This window comes from Conger conger, chromosome 8 (genome assembly GCF_963514075.1).
Source record: "Conger conger chromosome 8, fConCon1.1, whole genome shotgun sequence".
Classification (NCBI taxonomy): Eukaryota; Metazoa; Chordata; class Actinopteri; order Anguilliformes; family Congridae; genus Conger; species Conger conger.
Genome location: NC_083767.1, coordinates 43246252 through 43263577, shown reverse-complemented (window position 1 = coordinate 43263577; position 17326 = coordinate 43246252). Strand labels below are relative to the sequence as shown.

At 45.8% G+C, this 17326-nt stretch overlaps 1 protein-coding gene across 3 annotated transcripts in view; it reads right to left on the bottom strand.

The window, feature by feature from the left end:
* The window catches only part of upf2 (UPF2 regulator of nonsense mediated mRNA decay), a 25829-nt gene extending 9094 nt beyond the window's left edge, over nt 1-16735 (bottom strand). For all 3 annotated transcript variants that reach the window (XM_061250942.1, XM_061250943.1, XM_061250941.1), the window contains exons 1-16: nt 16606-16735; nt 15536-15913; nt 13778-14557; nt 13022-13182; nt 12039-12230; nt 10517-10681; nt 9830-9933; nt 9126-9211; nt 7738-7846; nt 7156-7269; nt 6558-6674; nt 5680-5865; nt 4927-5130; nt 4318-4593; nt 3685-3868; nt 1-71 (exon numbers count right to left, since the gene is read on the bottom strand). The exon at nt 1-71 is cut by the window's left edge and continues 81 nt beyond it. In XM_061250942.1, coding sequence (XP_061106926.1) covers nt 1-71; nt 3685-3868; nt 4318-4593; nt 4927-5130; nt 5680-5865; nt 6558-6674; nt 7156-7269; nt 7738-7846; nt 9126-9211; nt 9830-9933; nt 10517-10681; nt 12039-12230; nt 13022-13182; nt 13778-14557; nt 15536-15912 — 3126 coding nt within the window. In that variant the 5' untranslated portion in view covers nt 15913; nt 16606-16735. The remainder of the gene's footprint in view (nt 72-3684; nt 3869-4317; nt 4594-4926; nt 5131-5679; nt 5866-6557; nt 6675-7155; nt 7270-7737; nt 7847-9125; nt 9212-9829; nt 9934-10516; nt 10682-12038; nt 12231-13021; nt 13183-13777; nt 14558-15535; nt 15914-16605) is intronic.
* Between the last annotated feature and the right edge of the window lie 591 nt (nt 16736-17326).

The window sequence follows — 17326 nt, the reverse complement described above, 5'->3', positions numbered from 1 at the left end:
ATCCTCCTCGTCCAGGGCCTCCCCTTCGCTGATGCTGCTGGAGCACTTCCCGTCCTTTTCCATGGCTAGGCCTAGAAGAGGGGTCAAGGGTCAAAGGTCAAACGGGCCTGCGGTGCAGCCTTAACCTATAGTAACTGCATCTGCTTATCTGGAAATACCAGATTAATCAGTGCGTTACTTCACCATGAAAAAATCAATTTCCTTCCCTGACACTTTTCTAGTCACGCGAAAGATATTTTTGAGCAGAGCTACACTCTTACAGTAGGTGTACTCCACATTTTCAAAGAAAAAATATCCAAAAGAAAAAATTAAGAAGATTAGTCACACACATGTCCAAAGCTGTTCTTACAGTAAAACATTTTAAGTATGTCTTAATAGTCTCAAGTTACTTAATCCAACAAAAAACCCATTGACAATACAGAGACATGGTTGTGTTTTAAATGTAAGAAAGACTCTTACATTTACAAAATGAATAGTTATTATAGAAATAGAAGTTAATGAAGCTTCCTTCTTGGTTGTGACAATTGAGAAAGTTAGTAGGGTTTTAACGGGCTCAAAACAAAGCAGTCATTTTGATTTGTCAAAAAGGCAAATCTCTTGGGACTGAAAGGGTTAAATGCTGTACCAGAAACAGCATGGCTCTTTTAGGAAAGCAAAAAAAACTACGTTGGACAAAATGTATTCATTCACTTCTGAAATTGTACATTTTCGCACTAATTTCTCACCGACTCTAGACCAGGCAGTTCAGAGCTCACAGTGAAACAATGACCGAGCTGTTCTGACTTGGGGCCGCCATTTTGTGGGAAAGCTCACATGACCCTCATTTCCGCATCGACACCGAAGGGCGGTGAAGTTATCGAATGTGTTCCCTCTCGCATTCCACTCTGACAAGGTGAAATAGTGCTTGTCTGGGCTCTGTGTTGGTTGAGTGTGAGCTGACTGAGCTCGTTATGAGCCATTGCAGGAATGTGGCTCTTCTGCTTGGCCTAACCTACTTCCCTGTATAGCAACAGTGTCAGTCACCCAAACCAGCCACTTTTACTCATTAAAGAACATTAAACACAAAACACCAACCAGAAGCAGCATTTGAACGTCCCTGAACCAGCCCGGGGTCAAATACGTAATGGTTTTGGATTGAAATGCTTTTCTGTGCTCGATTGATCGTGCCTGGCGCAATTGAGCCAGCCAGAAGGTGGGGTTTGCATTATTTCAGAGTATTTCATAGGTTCCAATACACTAGACAATCTCAGTAAAGTGGAGAAAAGTTTTTGAATCCAAAACAATTACATATTTGCCCCAGGGCTGCTCTGAACATCAGACAACGACAAAGCATGAGAAAAGAAGCGGGTATAAGCTAGTTGTTGATCATGTCACGAAACAAACTGCAGTGTCTTTGGAGTTTTGAATGCAGACAGACTGGCGCATTGGCAGCTGATGAAAATGGCAAGCACATTTTTGCGGTCTTAATATTTGATGAATATGCAATGGTGGTATGCGGGTGCCAGTGTAGCAAAACAGCTTCCCTGACATTCTCCACACACAATAGCACTAGATTTAATCTCAAGGTAGACAGGCCATTCAGATAGATTACCCACTGCCCTAGAGAGAGATTTGATTTTGGATGTCAAGAAGCTCATGAAGTACACATAATACTGTATTTACAGTTCTGAACAGTTACTCAAATGTATAAGAAATAGTAAGAGTTTAAAAGGTTGAAAAAGGGAAACTTCTCAGTGTTGAGCAGTTATGAAACAATGCTTTGGTGAATGAGGTAATCAAACCATTTGTGCTTGAGGCATCCAGGGGTACAGAGGGTAAGAGGACCAACAAGAATCCAAGCAAAGCTAAGCATGCGCTTGCTACTCAGAATGATGCAGTGACAGGGTACCACAGAGAGCCTGAGGAGCTGGCCTTCTAATCCATCTCTACTTCTGGCAAAACAAAGTTGTTGTTATTTTTGGTTTAGTTTACATTAGTTTGGGCGACATTGGCTCAGGTGGCATGAGCAGTCGTCTGGCAGTCGGAGGGTTGCCGGTTCAATGCCGGCTCGCTCCCACCCTGGGTGTGTTGAAGTGTCCATGAGCAAGACATCTAACCCCCAAATGTTCCTGAGGAACTGGTTGGTGCCTTGCACGGCAGCCAATCGCTGTTGGTGTGCAACTGTGTGTATGAACGGGTGAATGAGAAGCATCAATTGTACAGTACTTTGGATAAAGGCGCTATATGAATACTAACCATTTACTTTTTACCATTACAAAATAACTGAACGAGTCATCCAATCGGATATCTTGCACATTAGCAGCCCCTTTAATGGGTGCCAGTTCCCCCACAATGCACTGCATGAGGCACTCCAAACACAGCTGGAATGGGTGGGTCAGAGGAGCGCCGCATCCGCACGCCTGTCAGGCAGCCCTCCCACGGGCCCAGGAATGCGGCTCGGCGAAAGACAACCCAGAGAGAGAATGCAGGAGAACCTGCGAAGCAGTACCACCCGCCATTCTCCTTCCCCCGAATAACACCTCCTGCTCGTTTCGGCTTACAGCCCTGCGCACTGTGCGACCTTACGCAGCAGAAAACGTCTTAACAACGGCTTTAGTCTTGTAATGAAACTTACAATCCTTTCAAGCTGAAAATATTAGCTTGCTTCAAGTTACTTTTTCTTTGCCAAGTGAAACCATCCATTACCCCATTGGCAAATCTCAAACCTTCTTATCCCATTGGCATACCTTCAACCGAGTAAAACACTCTTAACCTGTTTGTAAATCTTTTTGTAGTATTAAGCAAAAAAGGAAAACTAAACTAAGAAGTCTAAGATACATGTTAAGACTGCCTAATATTTAGGTTTTTGCAGTGCAGTTAAGAAAACATTAAACCTGCACAAGCCACAGGTTCCGAATAAATGATTTCCGGGCTGCCATTACCCGTGGGTTCCAGTTATGGCTGTGTATATACTAATATATGTTCAGATACATTGTTGTCAGCTAAAAGTTGAAAACTTCCTCCACCACAGGAGGAATGCTGGTAGGCTTTATGGGAGGTGACTTTCTGTGTCTGTAAATAGTACAAGGTGAGGTGCAGGTGCTTTCCCAGTGCAATAAAGCTTCCTGTTCAGGTGTGTATGCACGTGCGAATGCCTTCCTGTGAATTTCCATCAGTCTGTATGTGGGTTTCTGTGAACGAGCATGTCTCAGCACTGAAGACAGCCTTTAGCGTGCAGATTCCTGTGTCAGTGTGAACACGTCCATTGGCCCACGTGTGTTAGTGTAATCACGTCTGTTTGTGTGAACGTTTTTGCGTCAGGGCGAGCGCATTCCTTTAGTTTACATGTTTCTGTGTTGGCGTGAATGTGTCCATTAGTGTGCGCCTCCCTAGCGTACGTGTCCCTCAGATGGTGCAGATCAGTGAACACTTCTGTTAATGTGCGAGTTTCCAGGTTCAGAAGAACACACTGGCTGTCCTGCGTGTTTTCAGGTTGATATAAAGACTTGTGTTATCATGCGTGTTTCCGGGTTGATATAAACACTCTAGTTATCCTGCGTGTTTGCAGGTTGATACGAACACTGGTAACGACGCGTGTTTCCAGGTTCACAAGAACACTGGTTATCCTGCGTGATTCCGGGCTGATATAAAGTCTTGTGTGAAGGTTCCTGTGTGAAGGCGTCTCTGAGGCAGGCGTCCCCTCACCCAGTTTGAGCAGGAACTCCCTCTCCAGCTCGGAGACCTGGCGCGTGGCCTCCTCCAGGGAGCAGCACAGCCTCATCTTGGGCCGCAGCAGCTCCAGGGTGTCGCTGATCATGTAGTCGATGTCGATGGGGAACGGGTGGTCCTGCGTCCACACCTCCACGCTCTTCTTCCACCAGATATACCGCTGCAGACGAGGCACACAGAGCAAGGAACCTTTTACATTACAGACGTGTTCATGCAAGTATTTTAACATGATAAAACATGATAAACTATCGACAGAGTGCCTATCATACAAGGAAGCAATCAGCTCAACATGCTTCACAATGCAATGGAAACACAGCACAGAAAGAATGAATATATAAATACTAAATAAACATATAATATCAATTACAAATAAGATTTTTTTTTAAGAAGCCATACTTAGGAAGGCATACTCGCGTATCAAGATTTTGGGGTCTAAAAATGTCTCAACATTTTTTAAATGCAACCCTGAGGGCTTCAGAAATATGGGGTAATTCCAAAAGAAGTGTAAACTTCTAAAATGTGCTTCATTATGCTGAAAGCTACCGAAAGTTCATTACCCATTACATAAGTTTTTCTATACAGAGCACTTCAGAGGCGACGGAGACGGACCTGGAAGTAGATGAGGAAGCAGTCGAGCTTCCTCTTGCTGGAGCCACGGTCGAAGTACTGCCCGCAGGTGTCCAGCAGGGTGCAGACCATGCGGATGCGGAACAGGTGCTCGGGGGGGTCCAGGGGGCTGGGGGCTCCGTCGGGGCTCACCCCGAACGAGATGAAGGAGAAGAGGGTGCGGAAGATGACCGCCGACTCCACCATGCGGTAGTTGTACAGCTCCCCCAGGAACTTGGCGCTGCTGATTCGCCGCTGGTTGAACTTGGGCTGGTTCACCTGCAGGCAGGGAGGGAGGAGGCTGAGCGGACCACAGACGACAGCTCTCTTCCACAGCACTGGTGGAATCTTTCGTTCAGTAAGCTTAAAGGGAAAGGTCATCCTAAAAATAAACATTTTCTGTCTTCGGACCTCAAAATAGAAGTCTATGCAAAAGGACAATCTAACTTGTTCTGCTTAGAATTCCCCCCGAGTCCCTCATGGATCCCGAACCCGAACCCAACCCAACCCAACCCCCTCCACCTCCACCTCCACCTCCACCTCCACCTCCACCTCCACCTCCACCTCCACCTCCACCTCCACCTCCACCTCCAGCCCCCCAGGTTTTCTGACCTCCATGCCCAGCCGGATGTCCTCCAGGACCCCATCCACCACGTGGATGCCCACGTCCTCCTGGTAGGCCACCAGCCCCGCCAGCAGGTTGGCCACGCAGTGGATGCTGTTGTACTTGACGTTCCAGATGTTGACCATGCAGCAGATGAGGTAGTTCTTCGCCTCAGAGTCCTGCCAGGGCAGTTTCCGCATCTGCCTCAGTACCTGGAGGGAGAGATCACACCTGTGTCCATCGCCCGTTCTACCCACCACACCACACGACTCAACAGCCCAGGCTGCAGCAATGACCGCTGATACTGTACATATGCCTGAACGTTTCAAACAGGGAAAAAGTAGCAGACCTGGGTCAAATACATAAGTCTTTTGGATTCAGTTTTCTGTGCTTGATAGATTTTGCCTGGTGCACTTGAGCCAACCAAGAGGACCAGAAGGCTGGGGTTTGCACTTTTTGAGAGTATTTAATTTAATTTAAAGTTCCAATACACCAGACAAGCGCAATAAAGCATAGAAAAGTTTTTGAATCCAAAACAATTATGTATTTGTCCCAGGGCTGCCCTGACAATGACAAAGCACGAGAAAAGAAGTGGGTATAAGGCTAGTCGCTGATCATGTCAGGAAACAAACTGCAGTGCCTATTTGAATACAAGACAATTATGTGTTTGACCCAGGCTGATACTTACAAGCCTGGACACTCCAAATCGGGGAGAAAAAGTGAAGTGTGATTGATAACGCGGTTTTGCCTCGGTGGAGTACCTTCTCGGTGGTGACCTTGGACAGGTCCTTGTACAGAAGCTTCCGGATGTATTCCTGCAGCGGTGGTCTCTTCTTCCTCACCGTCTTCTCCACGGGCGGCGGGTTGCAGTAGTAGTACGCGTTCTCCACCATGGTCACGTAGCGAGCGTCCAGGTGCATGGCCTGTTTCTTACGCATCATTTGCTCCTAGAGAAGGACACACACACACACATCACTCAACAAATTCAAACTCATTCTCACAAGACTTCCTAAAAGGCAACAACTGATTCCAAAATGAAAACTTAGATAATGATTTTTCATTTTCAGTGCAGTCTTTCATATTAGTCATCTAATAAAGAATTAGCAGGTGGGTGACATTTATGAGAATCTGTACTGACTGGTGTATTCATCACACTTTATGCAACACTGTGGGGGGGGATGAGGGAGCTCACTCATTTCAGTGCCAGTCCGAAACAGAGCATCTGGACTTATAAATAAAAACACAGGGGTGGAACAGCTTGCTACTGCAGTCTCATCCAAGGCATTTGTGGATTTATTGTGCATGATTTATTGCAGTAGTGACCAGGACCAGGCTGGTTTATATGGAGCTGATATGAGCCAGTACTGACCATGAGCAGGCAGGTTTATATGAAGCTGATGTGAATCAGTACTGACCACGTTCAGGCAGTTTTAGTTGATATGTGTCAGACAGGCTTAGTTGATATGTATCAGCACTGACCAGGAGCAGACAGGTTTAGTTTATATGTATCAGCACTGACCAGTAGCAGACAGGTTTAGTTGATATGTATCAGCACTGACCAGGAGCAGACTGGTTTAGTTGATATGTATCAGTACTGACCAGGAGCAGACGGGTTTAGTTGATATGCATCAGTACTGACCAGTAGCACGCTGGTGCGCAGGTGCGAGTCCGGGGACCTGAAGAGGAACCTGCCGCAGGTCTCCAGCAGAGTGCAGGCCATCTCAATGTGGTGGTGAGAGAAGTCTGACAGCAGCATCTGCACAGGAGAGCCACTGTTACTGCAGCAGTCACAGCCTGGTACACCAGAGTATAATCATCACACTGTTATGTGACCTGTTCTGTCACTTCATTTATCACCCAAGCCACGTGACGTATGACAGCCATCACGAAAAACTACATATAGCGATGAACTGTAAATCTTGAGCTGTCAGACAACCAAAAAGTCAGTGCATTTTTGCATTACTGTATTACTGCATTTACAAATTGACGTAATACTGCTTTATAGGTAATCCCTGTACACAGAGGCTGAAAGTTGAAAGTCCTGGGCTCGGAAAGTAAAAGTCCTACCATGTGTTTCTTCCACTCAAACTCAGCTAATTTCACTAATTAGTTCAGCCTTCTGGGAGACAAATTGTGTCAATTAGCAGAGCCAGGTGATTGGAATAAAATACTGGTGCGGACATTTAGAGTCTGAACCTGGATTCTCAACCACTGTCCGCACATGGACAGACACAAACCTTTAGGCAATGAAGAGTGTCCGTTTTGGAGAACATCTTGAACTTGGCGAGCTCCCCAATGAAACGCACAGTTTTGTTCTTCGTTTCAATGTTGATTTGATCCTTCTTCCTGATCTGTGAGTTTAGAAAGGTACAGAAAGGTGAGCGATTCTTACACAAACTGAAAAAAACAAATGACATGAAAATGAACAGTATCTACTTTAACTCAGTCCTCCATTTTGTTTCAAATGTTACACATAAGCATTTAACACCCAATGTCCTCCATGAAGAGCAACTGAAATTACCAGCCACCATATAAAAACAATCATTGGTACAACCCTATGTTAACTGAAGCCCTTTAAATGTCTTCTGCTTACAAAACCTAGACAAAGTTTTATTTTTCTAATTATGTAATGATAACTCTGATGTTGTGTACTATAATGTTGTTGTGCTTGCCTACCTGAGCACACACCAAGACAAATTCCAAGAAATATTTAATTGAAATGGTAATAAATGACTGAGTCTCGACTCTTAACCGCCCCTGGGGAAGCTCCTGAGGGTACCCCCGTTTGGGGGGTGAGTATGAGCGAGGGCCTGACTCACATGGAACCTGAAGTCCCCCTTCAGCATGGAGCACAGGTCCTCGGCCACATCCGACATGCAGGGGTGCAGGGTGGCCACCAGGCGGGAGTAGAACGGGAGGAGGTCCAGCCTGGAGGGACCGAACGCAACCGGGTCGTATGGTTACGTTACATTACAGTTAATTAGCTGACATTTTTATCCAAAACGACTTACACTTGATTAGACTAAGCAGGGGACAATCCCCCCTGGGGCAATGTGGTTTGTGCCTTGCATGGTAGCCAATGTGTGAATGGGTGAATGAGAAACATCAATTATACAGCACCTTGAACAAAGGCGCTATATAAATGCAGACCATTTACCAATGTGGGGTTAAGGGCCTTGCTCAAGGGACCAAAAGCTGTGCAGAACTTATTGTGGCTACACCGGGGCTTGAACCACCAACCTTCCGGGTTCTAGTCACGTACCTTAGCCACGAGGCTACAGGCTGCCCCCTGGCCCCAGTTAGTGCACAGTTAAAGCAACTCAAGCGCAGACGCAGCCAATGCAATATGATTACAGCAACACCATGAGGCAGACGCCAACACACGCACAACTGGAGCGCAGCTGCAGCGATTCAAACGCCATTTAAAAAATAATCTTCTGGACAAACGGTCCGTAAAACTTTTATACGCATTGGATGTCACAGTTCAGTCATTCAGTATTAGGTAAACACAATATCAAAACTGAGCAACAGCACCACCTAGGGGTTATACCTGAAATTAACAGCCCTCTAAAAACAAAATCCAACAATGTCTGGATCCCCATAATTTTCTTAAGAAACCCTTAGCAATCAAATTCTTTCCATGGTTACAACTAAGGCCACCAGTTTGTCTTCGCCGATTTGCTACACATTCTCATATACATGTGTCAGTCCTCCTGATGAATGAAATATTGCAGTGTAGTACAGTGGTTAGAGAACTGCGCTTGTATCTGAAAGGTTGCAGGTTTAGTTGGAGTTCTGCTGATAAACCTTCGGGCAAAGCAAGCTTGAATGGCTTCGCTCATATCAAGCTCTGTAAATGGGCCCTATGCAAAAATTTAAGTTGCCATGAGCGTCCGTTATGCTAAAATGCAAATGCTAATGTAAATTAGTGGTGAATGTCATACACACAGTTCAAATGATCATTCAAGATTCTAAATCAAATTTGATAAATGTCAGCTGTTTAAATCACCTCTGTTTTGTTTTTTTCGTTTTTATCCTGAAAGCCACAAAGCTGTTATGCTACCCAGTATAGGAGGACGTAGTATTGGAGATTTAATTGGGTAACTAAGACGCCATTTACACTTTAACCAACACATTGTGTTAGCAATAAACTGAGTCTGAATCGTAATGGGCCTTGAGTCCATGAGCAGGTGTTTAACCCCTTTACCGTTGTCGTGGTACAGTGAAGAGGGCCCGGACTAGCTTCCTCCTGTTAGCCTTGGTGTTCATATTCATGCAGAAATCCATGGCAGCCTGTGACCACACAAAGCACCAAATGAGTGCACACGCTGACACTGATATCTGTGCTGTACAGTGCTGCCTTCATTTACATGCCTGGTACCATCTTAGCAAACTTGTGCAAATAGCAACAGCTCTGGAATAGCAGGATTTAGTGCTCAGGCTCACAAGATGGCCTCCGTTATTTTCCAGTAATGCCCTCATTTTTTATGTTTGTTTTTATTTTAAAACATTTAAGTCTTCTTAGAATTCTTCACTGAAATGTACACTTGCTACTAACTTGCATTGATGCAAAGGACATACTTAATAAAATAATAATTCAAACTCTGAATAAAATACTGAAAGGGTTCACTCTAGGCTATCAAATTTAAGTGCCATATGCACTTCATCTTCAGCCACATTTTACTGCTTCTTCTGCTTTAACGGTGCATTGCTGCAAATGTGCAAACAGTACTGTGCAGCACTAGACCCAAAGTTAATACCGTTATCTGTTAAAAACAGAACATGCAGCACGGGTTCCCACAGTTACTAACTGTATTTACCCATACTCTGTGTACAGTCGACCTTTACATATGTCTGCGCTGAAGTGCATTATGTCACTGTGTATAAACAACGTGTGTGTTCTCCCCTTGCCTTGTCGATAAGGTCCCTGTTGACGCAGTTGGGCAGCTGCTGGATGAAGGCATCGACGATGAGCTTCAGATGAGATCCGGTGCTGGCCTCCTCGTCCTCTTGTTCTGAAGAAAAACACACACTTCACTTTACTGGCATTTAGCACATTTCTATTCACAGCTACAGAGCAAACACAGGGAACTCTGGCTCGGGTGTAGACCCTGCAGAGGGCTAGGAAGACCACGGGGTGTCCAATCTTATCCCAAAAGGGCCGGTATGGGTGCAGGTTGTTGTTTTAGCCCAGCATTACCGCAAATTAACTCTTTATGGGCTTCAATCAAGATCATGATAGGTAGAATCAGGTGCCTTAATCTGGGTTAAAACAAAAGCCTGCACCCACCCTTTTCACACAAAATTAGACATCCCAGGGGAACTATGCCTTAATTTCGGAATGACACTTGACAGGGGTTTACACTTCTGTATTTCACAGGTGCCAATACACCAGACAAGCTCAGTAAGGCGTAGAAAGGTATTTGACTCCAAAACAATTACACATTTGATCCAGGTCTGTGGTTAACTCTACTGACCATGAAGTCAAACTCCAGCAATGGAGGGCATGGCTTCTGCATTCTCAGCACCAGTTGTACATTCAGGACTGTGATTGGCTAAAGGCGGCTGACTGAAAGGCGGGGACAGCCTCTCGCTCACCTTGCTCGTCCAGCAGCTTCTTGGCGAGCTCCTCCCCCTCGACCTCGTCCGTGACCTCCACCTCCAAGGTGTCGTCGGCGATGTCCAGAGTCTCCAGCTCCAGCTCCAGGTCCTCCGTGCTCACCACCTCCTTCACCTCCTTTACCTCCTTCACCTCCTTGGGCTCTGCGCGGGTCACGTGACACACAAGAGGAGGTGCCGGAGTTTGAGACAAACGGTCGAATGCTACACGCCAGCCACACATACCATACATAGGATTACTATTCATGCACGTGTCCCTGTCTTCTTTCATCAGCCATGCAGCCATGCGTGAGATATGTCGGAGGGAAAAGGCTCACTCAGCTTTCCCAGCTTCAGGTAGTTATGATTCATAAGCAGCGCAAACACTCAAAATCCCAGTCAACATCGCCTATCCGTTAGAGAAGTTTCTTCCACCAACATTTTCCTGCAAATGCTTTCATTGAATTCGTGAGATATAAATCACACAGCTAAGTATGCTGATAACACTATTTAAAAAAGGTTATGAGCAGATAAGGTACAGTGTGACATGCAAAAAGTGTGTGAAACAGGCGTGCGGACAGGTGTGTGCGTGTGCGTGTGTGTGTGTGTGTGCATGTGTGTTTGAGCGTGCGTGTGTACAGGTGTGTGTGCGTGTGTGTTTGTGCGTGCGTGTGCATGTGTGTGTACAGGTGTGTGCATGTACAGGTGTGTGTGTTTGTGCGTGTGCGTGTGAGTGTGTACAGGTGTGTGTATGTGTGTGCCTGCGTGCGTGTGAGTGTGTACAGGTGTGTGTGTGTGTGTGTGTGTGTGTGTGTGTGTGTGTGTGTGTGTGTGGGTGTGGGTACAGGTGTGTGCATGTACAGGTGTGTGTGTTTGTGCGTGCATGTGTGTACAGGTCTGTGTATGTGTGTGCATGTACAGGTGCGCGTGCGTGCATGTAGAGGTGTGTGTTTGTGTGTGCCTGCGTGTACAGGTGTGTGTATGTGTGTGCATGTACAGGTGTGTGTGTTTGTGCGTGTGAATGTGTACAGGTGTGTGTATGTGTGTGCCTGTGTGTGTGCGTGCGTGCGTGCGTGCGTGTGAACAGGTGTGTGTGTGTGTGTGTGTGTGTGTGTGTGTATGTGTGTGCCTGTGTGTGCCTGTGTGCGTGCGTGCATGTGTGTGCGCAGGTGTGTGTGTGTGTGTGTGTGTGTGTGTGTGTGTGTGTGTGTGTGTGTGTACAGGTGTGTGTGTGTACAGGTGTATGTGTGTGTACAGGTGTGTGTATGTGTGTGCCTGTGTGTGTGCGTGCGTGTGTGTGTGTGTGTGGGTACAGGTGTGTGTATGCGTGTGCCTGCGTGTACAGGTGTGTGTATGTGTGTGCATGTACATGTGTGTGTGTTTGTGCGTGTGAGTGTGTACAGGTGTGTGTATGTGTGTGCCTGTGTGTGTGCGTGCGTGTGTGTGAACAGGTGTGTGTGTGTGTGTGTGTGTACAGGTGTGTGTGTGTATGTGTGTGTGTGTGTGAACAGGTGAACTGCACCTTTGCTCTCCTCCCTCTCCCGGCCCTGCAGTCCCTTCTCGTTGTCCTTGAACAGGATGGCGGGGACGAACGCCTTCAGGTCCACCATGTTCTCGTAGAAGTTCCGGGCGTCCTCGTCCTCCCAGATCCCCCCCTCCAGGTCGTACTCTCCCGGCTTGCCAGGGGTGAAGATGTCGATGCCCGGGCCGTGCTCTGCGGGAGAGGAGGACGCCCGTGAGACCCTGAGACTGCTCAACAAACACTACTCCTGCCTCTCCCCTCTGAAGTCCAACTTCACAGAAATAGCTACATTACATAATTTTTCCATAATTTCATAACCACACATGTAACAATGATGATGCACATTTCAGGCAGCAGAGGCCTTGTTTTGTAAATTGTTTTTATAAATTTGGGCTCACAAGATAGTCATGTGAGTTTGTCCTGGACATATTAAGCCCTTTAGATCACAATGACAGGAATACTTTCTTCGATTTCATTGACAATATATATTTTTCTCTCATTTTCCAAAACTGCTATGTTGCTTAAAATCCTGGTTTCATTTTGAATAATTCTCATATTTATAACATTATGATGTACAATATACAACTAGCAGCACTGAAGACTTTCCCCTCAATTTCAAATTCAAAATTCCCCTATAACAACAAAGTTGTGGAATGTAATTGTGCCATAGATTCATATGTGCCCAAAAATTTAAAAAGCTTAATTAAAAAAAACAAGAACAAAGAAACTACTAAATAAATATATATCAGATATGGTCTACTGTATCCCAGAGCATTTACACTGAACTGCTTCTGTTCAAGCAGTATAAACATAGGTGTGAGTCTAAGCAGTAAATACTGAAAATGAACACGTGCTCAACGTATAAATACTTCATCAAAGTAAAACAAGGGAATGAGAGTGTACACAGAGATACCAACTGAAGTGACAGTAAAGGAATGACCCCTTTAAGCCTTCCCTGCCCACGTGAATGACCCTTCCTTTACCTTCCTGCACGGTCTTGTCCTGGGGCAGGTCTGGCATGTTCTCGTCCAGCAGGTCGGCCAGGGACTGCGTATTGGCCAGGAGCTTCTGGTACGACGTGGCAAACTCCTCATACTGCTTGTGCCGGTCTTCGCTCAGTTCCCCTTTGGAATGCAGGATGCGCCTACAGACACACGGATGGGAAGGGATCGTCCAGCATTCAAGAAAACCATCGCTCCAGACACAAGCGCTTACAAAGGACAAAGGGATAACCATGTCTGCTGTAGTGCAACATGGTTCCTACAGTCCTTAAGAGTAGAAACTGTCCAGTAAATGCGGCATTGAATCAAGATAAATCACACAACTGCAGACTATAATTGAGACTGGGTTACTAATTTGAGACAGGTTTGCAACAATTTTCCCTAAATGAACTGTGCCTAAATTATGTATTTTGTAGTGTACAGTGGTATATCAAATAATCTTTATACTGTAGTTAACTTTAATATCACTCAAGAAAGGCTGAACCAAGATGTACTGGGTGAGCCACTGAATTTAATCTCATTGCAAGTCAGACCTAGGTCAAATATGTAAATGTTCTGGATTCAAATACATTTCTACATTATACTGAGCTTGTCTGGTGTACTGGAATCTAGGAGACACTCTCAAAAAGTGCAAACCCGGCCTTCTGATCCTCTTGGTTGGCTCAGTTGCAACAGGCATGATCAAATAAGCGTTATGTTATGTACGGGTACATGCAGGCGGTAAGCAGGCTCTCCCACCTGTTCTGCCTCTCGATGTTCTGCAGCTCGCGGTGGTCCTTCTTCAGGTGCTTGGTGAGGGAGGTGAAGTACTCCCTGAGAAGATTCTGGAAGGGCTGCTGCTTCTCGACGCTGATGATCTCGCTGGGCGGGAAGGCCAGGCCGAACTTCTCGGCCGCCCCCCTGACACGGCGGGGCACCAGCCCGGCCACGTCGTCCCCGCAGTGCTTACAGAAGCTGATCACCACGGAGACGTGCGTGTGCGTCTCGCGGTCCACGCCGATGATGGCCTTCAGCTGCTCGTAGATGAGCGAGAGCCCCTCGCGGTCGGTGAACAGGCCCACCACCGTCAGCTCGGCGATGAAGCGCAGGTCCGTGCGCAGCTTGCTCACGTTGGGCGTCTTCTCCTCCTTGCGCGCCTCGAAGTGCCTCCTCCAGGCCTGCAGGAGGAGCGGAGCGAACTCGGCGTAGCGCTGGTGGAAGAGGGAGCACAGGTGCACGGCGCAGCCCACGTCAGAGATCTTCAGCTTGGCCTCCACCACGGAGCCCACCGCCTCGCCGATGTACTTGCTGAGGTTGAGCGAGGCGAAGTCGTTGGAGAGCGCGTCCCGCTGCTGCTCCGTCAGCGTGCGCAGCTTCTTCACGAAGGCCGTGTTCTTCTTCAGGCTGGAGTCCAGCCGGCTGAAGAAGGCCTCCTCCGGCCGGCCCTCCTGGGCGTTCTGGTTCCGGCTGCGCAGCTCCTTGCGAGACTGGTGACGCTCCCACGCCTCCTGGTGGAGCTGCTGCCCCTCCTCCTTCTCCCTGGAAGGGAGACATCAGACATTAGTCATTTATTTATTTTTGGGTTTTTTTGCAGTGCAGTTGATCAGACCAGTGTTTCTCAACTCCAGTCCTCTGGACCCACTGGCCAGAAGGTTTTAACATCAGGAACATCAGATTTAACTAATCAAGGGCACTTTTGGTGGTTTGATTGGCTCAGTCATTAAATCACGTGTGTCAGTCCCTGGTTACAACAAAAACCTTCAAGAAACTTTGGCAAGTGGGCCCCAAGGACTGTTGTTGAGAAACACTGGATTAGACTAAGTAGGGGCCAATCCCCCCTGGAGCAATGTGCGGCTAAGGGCCTTGCTCAAGGGCACAACAGCTGTGCGGATCTTACTGTGGCTTTACTGAGGGGACAGCACAACGGTGTGACACTCTGGCTAACAGTCAACTCCAACGTGTACCTATCTACTGAACGCTACAACTCCTTCAAGAGCACATTAGCATGGCATCAGGGAAACTGGCCACACAGACATTTTAGATGTTACTTTGAGTTAATTAATTCAAGACAGAATCATTGAATGCAAGTTGAAACTGAAGTTAGAGCAGTACTTTTCCATACTTCCCGGAAAACCATTTAAATGAAGATTTAATGTCCTTGTGTACCAGCGAATGTGTATGTTGATGAAATGCCCGTTCCCCTGCAAGCAAAAGTCTTTTCATGCAGGGGCACCCATCCTCATTTGACTTCAGACAAATAGACTCCCCACCCATTCTTGTGGATTTATAGAACTGTCAATCCAAGAATTGTTATTCTGTCAGTAGGGCAAAAAACCTCTTAGGCAATGACATACCATATAAGTTCCACATCTCATTATCATACTGTTATTTCGTTTCAATTTGTATTTCAGATTCAAAGAGATTCCACAACTGACCCTGATCAAGTGACTTTAAAGAACTGACGCTGCAGAGATGCCTTTTTTTTTTTGCCCAAATACTACCCTGCTGTGACCTTACTTGAGTAGGTTTGCTTCTTCTTCACGCTGCCTCTTCTCTTCTTCCTCCTGTATCCTTTTCTTCTCCTCTTCCTCTTTCTGTTTCCTCTCCTCCTCTTCCTTCTGCTTATGCTCCTCCTCTGCTTTCAACCTCTCATCCTCCTTTTTCTTACGGTCTTTCTCTTCCTTCTTTCTCTTGTCCTCTTCCAAACGCCTCCTTTTCTCTTCCGCAGCTTTGCCGTTGTCTTTCTTTGCACTCGCCTTTGTCTCATCCTTTGACTTGTCCCGGGAAGAGGCAGGCCGCCTGTCTCCCTCTCGGTCCTTGTCTTTCTCCTTGTTTAAAAACGAACTCGCATCTTTTTCGTCCATGTTGACCGACTTGTTGCGTTCCGCGGGCATACTGTAAAACAGCAGCAGGATGTGTCATTAATAAGGCAAACTATCTTTCGATCTGTCTAATACACAAGTCCAGAGTCATGGTTAGCTATATATAGACAAACTAGTTTCGCTTTCTATTGAATAGTAAAGACACATTATTATTCTTATGTTCACCATGTTAAAAGCACAAATCTAAGAATACTGAAGTCACTATAATATCAACCCCATCCCGCAACCTAGTCAATTAGCTAGCTTGCTTGCTTGACATAAGGAATACTAAGTTACCCAGTCTTCGCTATTTGAAAAAGCTATCGTTAACATCATCAAGATTCATGCAGCTACTGCTGATAGCTAACTAGCTACAACGTTATTCTAGTTAGCTAACATTAGCATTTACTGTTTAATGAAATTTAAAAATGTAAGCTTGCTACTTAAGTGATGGACGGTGTAACGTGCTTGTCTATCAAACCCAGCTAACTATCGTAACTATAGCTAACTTTCCCCAAAAGCTCTTCAAGTTACATCAGTGATGATTGCTAGCAAACGTTAGCTAGCTAGCTAGCTATACATGAAAAGGTAAACAAACAACTTGCGTGTATATGCGATGTATGCAAGGTGACAGATCGCTAAATAGTCATTTTCATCGTCCATATATTCTATTTAAAGAAATACAATATAAAATGAAGCAAAACATCAGATTTATTGTGTTATTACCTCCAATTTGCACCAATATAAACATCGGGCTTGTTTGGTGGTTAAAATATCCTTCCCTGTCGCTGAAGGACCCCCAGTTCTGTGCTCCACGCGGCGCCTGAACTAAATGTCACCAAAATTGCAGCTGTCGATGAACTTATCGATATATCCCTTATCGATTCATTTTGCAATGGCTGTAATATGTTTTGTAGTATTTTACCCAACTAGAACACAGTAATCCTCGAACTTTGCACGAATTAAAACCATACGGGCAATATACGGGCTGACCTCTGTACGCGCGCAACTACGCAAGCTTTATTTGCCTATGCAATGCAAATGCAAATTAACGTTACATTTACATTTTAATAATTAAAATATTTTATTTTTTATTATTATTTCAATTTTTATTAATGGCTGTATTATGCTACATTTGCTCTCATACTAGAGCTGAGCACTGAAGTCAAGCTATCCTCGTTTCGGCGTTCTACCTCCGTGTACTGCGCGTTTATACTTGACATTGTGGTATGATTCCCTACCAAGCCTGGCCTGTACTGCAGCCATGTTCAGTTCCTGTTTGCCTCTGCGGCTTTTTATCTTCAGTCTTGTTTTCATCTAGTGAAGTGCATGTTCAGTTGGCTTTAGGACTGGTAATTGAGTTGGTCAAGAAAATCACACTTTTGTGATGTTCTTGACCATCTCAAAGGTCTTTGGCATGTCTATGTATTCAATGGTCTACCAGGTA